At 67.9% G+C, this 7526-nt stretch overlaps 1 protein-coding gene across 1 annotated transcript; it reads right to left on the reverse strand.

The window, feature by feature from the left end:
• Positions 1-2189: 2189 nt before the first annotated feature.
• On the reverse strand, positions 2190-4610 carry MNEG_0365 (hypothetical protein; the record flags this gene model as incomplete). The annotated part of the gene is made up of 3 exons (XM_014051161.1): positions 2190-2848; positions 3003-3084; positions 3327-4610. The coding sequence occupies 3 exons, from the start codon at positions 4608-4610 to the stop codon at positions 2190-2192; spliced, it is 2025 nt and encodes a 674-aa protein (XP_013906615.1).
• Positions 4611-7526: the final 2916 nt, after the last annotated feature.

The raw sequence follows: 7526 nt of genomic DNA on the forward strand, positions 1-7526 counted from the left end.
ATGCGCAGGGCCCCGCCTCTGCCGTGCTTAGTTGATTCTTGGCGGCGAGGGGTCTGGAGTGCTCAGCGCCCGCCATTGGTCCCGCAGCAATGAGCACGGCGATGTGCACGGTCGGTTGGTGCCTCACTCTGCGCGGCCATTGCATCTGGGGTGAGCTGTTTGAGCGTGCGGATGATGTCCTTGCGAACTGCGCTTTTTGCTTCTGCGATGTCCGCTGCCGCGTCTGCAGGTGCAGCGCCTGCTGCTTCGGACATCATTCTCACAACGGGCGGCTCGCACCCACGCAGGTGGAGCGGGTGCCGCGAGGTGCTGCGCAGCGTCCAGAACGGCGGTCTCAACGTCTGATATACATTTGGGACCCCAAACGCTTTTCGAAGCATAAAAGAGCTTGCCGACGATGCGTGCGTGGTACTGTATAAGATCAAGTCCGATCGTACGGTACTGTCAGCGTTGCTCTTGAACCCACTCTCAGTGAACAAGACGTAGGTGTTATGGGTGGACGGATTGAGATGGTTGGATGCAAAGCGCAGGTCGACAAAGCTGTGAGATATTGTACACCACAGTGCACCCCTGCCTGGGTTGACACTGGTGTGCACAATTATCTCCTCGCCACCATGCTGCCAGGCTGACCTGGCATACGATTCCCACCACAGCCATCGTCAGTACAGCGAGAGCCCCGACACAGGAGGCACTGTGGCGGCCACAACTGGCATCATTGTGAGGGTGGGGCAGAGGCTGGCAGCCAGAACCTGCGATGAGCCCCTGCCGGCCCCGCGCGCCCCGCTGCGGGCGCCGACTATCAACCCCTCCTCGCCGTATAAGCTCTCCCAAGAAGCCAAGTTACAGCGACAATAGCGTCGAAGCGCCACCCCAGGTCGAGGGTTTTGTCGAGAAGGGCAGGGAGAGAGGCGTTGCGGCCCAGCGAGGCCGCACGCAAAGAACAGCACCAAACCCAAACGGCACGCACGACAGGGCAGAACGCAAGCAACCAAGGTGGCAGCGCCGGCAGCATTACAGAAAAGACCGCTGGCTGGAAGGCAAAAGAACCTGCCTCACCAACGCCGGGCATGCCGGAATAATCGACGTTAACGCGTACACCACACACACACACACACACACACACACACCCCTCACACACACACATGTGAAACTCACACATGCACACGCACACAAACGTTCACGCTTATCCTTGAAAAACCAGTGATACCAGTCGAGCAAAAGCCGACCACCGATTGGCGAACCTTGAATGCCACGCCTGCCAGCACGGGCACGCACATGCAACCACCATATGTGGCAGCCCCTACCGCTCACAGCGCATGCGCAGCGCGGTGCATAGCATATGGGCGTGGCAGCGGCCCAGGTCCAGGCAATAGGCCGGCCCGCTCACCGCACGCGCAGCACGCTTGGTCATGCCACCCGGCAGCTGCGGCGGTGGCGCAGCGCCAGACCCGGCGGGGGCAGCAGCAGGGCGCCCGGCGCGCACAAAAAAATCAACCTTTCACATGAGAAGGCGGCGGCGAACCCGGCTGGAGCGGCTGCATGTGCGCAAGTGCTGGTGGCGACCTTGAGCAGCAGCGACACGTGCACATAAACGCAGCCATTCTCGGAACCAGTGAAGCACGGCCTCTCCCCCCCTGGACCACTGGGAATCTCCTAGGGCACCAAAACAAGCGGCGCGCCATTGAAAAGCAGGGCAAGGACTTGCTTGGCGAAGGGTCTGAGAAAATTGTTGTTAGCTGGAGGAATCAAGCAGTCCGCAGGCTGGGGCGCCCGCCAACGCACAGATGGTACCCCAGGCGACGGCAGGACACCGTGCCGCCGTGGCCCGCGTGGGCTGGGGTTTCGCGCGTGCCGCGGGCGTGCGGCAGGGCAAGCCCGGCGGGCACGGGCACGGCCGGGGCTAAGCCCCGGAGCGCGCGGCGGCTGAGAGGTGCGCCCCCGCCGCCGTGCGCTAGTGCGCTCCGGGGCCGGGGCGCGTGGCAGTGCTGAGGCAAAGCGAGTCGTTTGATGGTAAAATTTGTGGGCGCGCGCGGCCGCGCGCGCAGCAGCGCCGCTGTCAGGCAGGCGGGCGCTCTGCGCCCTTGTCCCCTTTGCCCCGCGTTGCGCCGCGCGCGCGTCTGCGTTTCGTGCGGAGGCAGCATTTTGTTCATGATAGCAGGCCGCTCCGCAAGCTCGGGCCGCGGGCCGGGCTACGTTTGCCCGGATGCTGGCAGCGGCCGGCGCGCAGCGTCTGCCGCTGCACCAGGCGCGCCGCGCTCCTCCGCGGCGGCTGGCGGACCCTGCCCCGGCTGCGGCTGCTCGCGCGCCACACCACCGCCTGGGCGCGCGCCAGGTACGGCCGGGAGCGGTGGTGCAGGTGCGCCCTGCGCCATGATCGACAGCACGTCGACAGGCGCGCCTGGAGCCGCGGCGACGTGCGGACTGGGATTGCTACCGCTGCTGTGGCTCTGCTCCAGCGAGGGCGTGCCACCGCGCCGCCGCTTGTGGAGACCGCCGGCGCCCGCAGTCGCGGCCGCAGCCATCGCAGCCGCCACGCTGCCAAGGGGTGCCGACCCAACCAGCAGGGCCGGCACAGCGCCGCCAACTAACACTGGCCCCGCCGCGCCGGCCGCTCCCCGCGCTCCGCCATCGCCAGCCCCGCCCCCGCTGCCTGGAGGGACGTGGACAGCAGCCACGGCTTTGGCAGCTGCAGCGGCAGCGGCCAGCGCGGCAGATGCCGCCGCGGCAGCTTCCAGCATCTCAATCTCGTGATCGCTGCCCTGCCCGTCCGCCTCCCGCTCGGCATCTGTCATATCATGATCAGCGCCCTCCGCATCCGCTGCAGCCGCCGCAGGGGCATCGCCCGCCACTGCACAAGGCGAGAAGTGGGCAGCACAGCGCATATTTAGGCAAAGGGTTGCTTGTGGCCAGGGCCACCTGTATGACATCATGCACCGTCACGTCTTGCCCCGAGCTTCGCTGCACCGAACCACCCCTCCGCCGGCCCCAGTGCCGAGGCGCACCTGCGGGCCGGTCCGCCTTGGCGAAGCGCCCCTTGATCCGCTGCCGCTGGTGCGCGCACGTCTGCCGGTGCTCGTAGCGGACCTAAGTTGCGGCACGGGGAAGGTTAAAAGGCGCTCAGCATGGCTAGCACGGCTTGCTTACAAGGCAAGGCCGGGCACGTGTGCATGAAACAGCATCAATGGGGTCGGCACGAGCCATCAAAAGAGGGACTCAAGGTGGGTGCTTTCGGAGTTCGCACCAACAGGGCGCACACTGCCTGGGGGCTGCCGCCACGTGCTCCGAGTGGCGGCCCCGGCGTGCCGGGCGCCCCGCGCGCAGCACACCTGGTTATCAAAGTGGCGGGTCTTGCGCTTCCGCCGGTAGCGTGTGAGCGCCTCCTCCCTGTCGTGGCTGCTGTCTGGCCCCCCGCTGGGGCCGCCGTTGCTGAACCCGCCGCTGCTGCGCGGCGGCGCGTGGGCGCGCACATGGTGCTGCTGCTGGTGCTGGTGCTGCTGCTGTTGCTGGTTGGGGTGGGGCTGCTGCGGCAGCTGGTGCTGCGAGGGGTAAGGATGCTGCTGCTGCTGCTGCTGCTGCTGCTGCTGCTGATGCCGCTGCTGCGCGGCGGCGGCGGCCGGGCCAAGGAACAGGAGCGACGGCGGCGCGACACCGCACGCGGCGGCCACCGCAGCGGCAGCGGCAGCGCCCGCAGCGACGGCGGCGGGGTGGTGCCCCAACGGCATGCCGGGCGCACCGCCTGTCTCCGCCGTCGTGCTGCTGTGCCCCGGCTGCTGGTGAGGCATCGGCGGCAGCTGCAGCCCCAACGGCCCCATGCCCTGCGGCAGCGGCCCTCGTGGCCATGGGAACGCCATGCCTGGTGGCGGGAACCCCACGCCCCCCGGCACGAATGGGCCACCGAGGCCGGCAAGGCCTGGCAGCATGTGGTGGTGGGGGTGCTGCTGCTGCTGCTGCTGCTGCTGCTGCTGCTGCTGCTGCTGCTGCTGTTGCTGCTGCTGCGGGGGCGCCCCTGCGCTGGCTGTGGCGCCGCTCGTCGCAGGCCGCGCTGCACCCTGATGTGGGTGCGGTCGGGGCGGCAGCGCCTGCTGCGGCGCCGGCTGCTGCTGCTGCTGCTGCTGCTGTGCTGCGGCGCCTTGTGCCCCGCTGTTCTGCTGCTGCCAGTGCGTCGCAATCGCGACCATCAGGATGCCCTGCAGTGGCATGGGCAGCCCCAGCAGCACCTGCTGCATAATCACTGGAGGGAGGCTCGCCAGCGCGCCCGCGGTGATCTCCAAGTGGCCGGCCTGCAGCGCCTGGATGACCGCCAGCTGCATAAACGCCGGCGGCGGCGGCATGCCCCCGCCGGGTCCGTTGCCAAACGCGGCGCCAAACAACACCTGCGCGCCAGGCGGCGGCGCGAACGGCGGCTGTAGCTGCGGCGGGGGCAGCGGTGGCGCGGCGGCCGGCGCCGACGCGGAGAGCGAGGCGGGCACCGGCAGCACCGGCGCAGGGGGTGGCGGGGCCGCCCCCGCGCCGCCCATGGCAATCGAGGGCGGGGGGCCCATAGCGCGCGCCGCGGCTCCTGTGCCTGCCGACAGCCGGCGTCCGCCAACGCCAGCGACAGGCGGGGGCATGGATCCTTCCTGACTGCTGGTGCGGCTGGCCTGCCGGTGCAGGTTGCCCTGAGGATGTGGGGCGGGCTGTGGCGGCTGCTGTTGCTGCTGCTGCTGCTGCTGCTGCTGCTGGGCTGCCTGCGTGCGTGGCGTGGGTGCGGCAGCACCTGCTGGCGGCATGCCGCTGCTGTCGGCGGATGCAGCCGGCATGGCTGGGTAGCCAGCTGCTGCTGCTGCTGCTGCTGCCGTTGCTGCTGCTACTGCCGGCTGCGGGGGACCCGGTCCGTGGAACCCGCCAAGCATCAACTGCACGTGAGGGAGCAGCCCAGGTGGAGGCGCTGTGCGAGGCGCTGCGCCGCCTGACAGCACCGCGACCGCTGCAGCGGCTGCTGCCGCGTCTTGTTGCTGCTGCTGCTGCTGCTGCTGCTGCTGCTGCTGCAGGCTTGCCGCGTGCATTAGGGGGTTGAAGCCTGCCCCGCCAAACTCTGGGGGAACCCCAAATGGTGGCGGCGGGCCAAAGGGGTGCTGCCACGGCAGCCACGCGGGTCTGGGCCCAAATATACCCCCTGGCAGGGCCGCACCCATGGAGGCAGGGCCAGGCGGCCCCATCGTGCCCGCCTGCATGAATGCGGAAGGCCAGAACGGCTGCGGCGGGGGGCCGCCTTGGGCCGTGGCTGCATTGCCAGGGGCTGCTGCTGTGGCCGGCTGCTGGCCAAGCTGATGGTGGCCCTCTTGCAGCGGAGGCTGCTCCCAAAATACTTGTGGGCGCATCTCTGGCGGTGGCTGCTGCTGCTGCTGCTGTTGTGGGAGTGGCGGTTGCTGTTGCTGCTGCTGCCGCTGCTGCTGCAGCGGCTGCTGCTGCTGCAGTTGCGGCCGCTGCGGTTGTGGCGGCAGCTGTTGACTGTGCCGTTGTGGGTGACCAGTGACAGCAGGCTCAATCGGCGATGCGAGCGTGCTGTCATGCGCCTGCTTCCCACAGCTGCTTGCCCTCACAAGCTGCGCATGTGCCTCTGCAGCAGCCGTCGCTGCGGGTGCCGCGGCGATAGCTGCAGTGTGCGTGGTTTTATGCAAAGGCCCCTGACCTGCGGATTCCAGGCCCGAGAGCGCGCCTGCAGCCCCACTGCAGTCGCGAAGCACACGCTCCTGGAGCCCCTGCGGCCCCCCAGTCCGCCCGCCGTTGCCTTCACTGGCCGGTATGCACGCAGCGCCATCGCCGTCGCCCTCCCCAGCGCCGCCGCTAGCCCACTCAGGCGCCGAGCTGCTGGGCGCCACACACATGTGCCCAGGCCCCAGCTGCTGCATCGATCCCGCATGCTGCTGTCGTCGCGGTTGCTGCTGCTGCTGCTGCTGCTGCTGCTGATGCTGCTGCTGCTGCTGCTGTGGCAGCGACGAATTTTGCGCTTCCGCAGTACCCAGTGCTAGAGGCCTCAACAGCGCGGGCGCCCCCTCCATATTTGCCACTGCCGCAGCTGCAGCAGCAGTTGAATCAGGAAGCAGCTGCCTTGTGGGCCTGCCCTGGCTGGCCTGCTGCTGCGTCTGCGGCTGATGTGCCTGCTGCTGCTGCTGCTGCTGCTGCTGCTGTGCCCGCTGCTGCTGCGCCGACAGCGGCAGCTGGCGTGCGCCTGGTTCAGGGCTGGGAGCGCCATTGGCAGCACCGACCACCACCCTGCCACCACTGCCGGCATCCAGCCCCTGTGCCTGCCACCAAAGGCGTAGGTGAGTGATTTCATCAGTGGCTCGCATCAACAGCCAAGCCTCAGTGGCTCAGTCTTCGCCTGCTCGCAACAAATTGCACGGACACCACGAATTCACACCTGCCCCCTCCAGACCGAAGCACAGCTCTCCCATCCTCAAGCTAGCGCACCTGCAACCACTGCGGCTGGTCTGTAGCTGCGCCCGCTGACGGGTCCCACAGCAGGTCGTCAAAGCTGCCAAGGGGTGCGCCGCCGACCAATGGGTCCGCCTCTGCGCCCCAGTTGGCAAACAGCGTATCGAAGATGTCGGCATCCGCGCGGCTGCTGCCCGCCGCAAAAGCTTCTTTGCCCGGTGTCCTGCTGCGCCCCAGCGCGCCTGGGGGCGTTTTGAGAGGGAAGGCAGGGGGGGTGTATACTGATCGCATTCTTTTCCCTTCACAGGACAGCCATGCACAATACGGCAGCACCCGCAGTTCACCATGCCAGCGGGTCACCCTTGTCGGCCCGCATGCGCACACTACAAAGCCCCACCTGCCATCAAGAGCCTGCCGCCAGCAGCACCTTGGGCCGTGGCGCCCTCAGTCGTCGCGGCGGCGTCGCTTGGGGGTGAGGGCGGCTTGCGGGCTTCGCTTCTGTCTGGCGCCACCTTGACTTCCCCACCGACTGGCTTGTCCCCCGCTGCGTTCTCTGCCTCGTAGCACCTTGTCTCCGCCGTCTCGCGCCGGTGCAACTGCTCGCGGTGTTGCACATGCGCGTGCTGACGCGCTGCAACGGCTTGCCGCTTAGACCGGGACCCTGGCGACGCCACCACCTCGTCCTGCTCCGGGTACCGAGGGCCTCCATCCTCGCCATGCGTCGGACCCCCAGCACGTGGCCTCTGAGGCGCCTGGGAAGCATGGACAGGAGATCATTTGACAAGTCTTGCCAGCCGCAGGGGCCCGCAAACCGAAAATAACAAACGGCAATCAAAAGCCTATGGATGCGTGCAGCCCACCGAGCCGGCCGCGGAGCAGGCCCTTGTGCACACCAAGCCGACCAAAGCTGCCCCCACTCGCCTGAACCCGTGCGCGCTCGTGCTTCAGAAGAATCTTGTTTGCCGTGTGAACCTGCCTATCGCAGGCCTCACACAGGCTCGCCGGGCACCGACTGCAGTGCCAGAGCGCCCCCTCCTCGCTGATGGCGCCGCATAGCTCGCAACATGGACTCTCAGCGACATCTTCCATGGGCTGCCAGACCCGCCTCC

The sequence above is a fragment of the Monoraphidium neglectum genome (assembly GCF_000611645.1).
Source record: "Monoraphidium neglectum strain SAG 48.87 unplaced genomic scaffold scaffold00028, whole genome shotgun sequence".
Lineage (NCBI taxonomy): Eukaryota > Viridiplantae > Chlorophyta > Chlorophyceae > Sphaeropleales > Selenastraceae > Monoraphidium > Monoraphidium neglectum.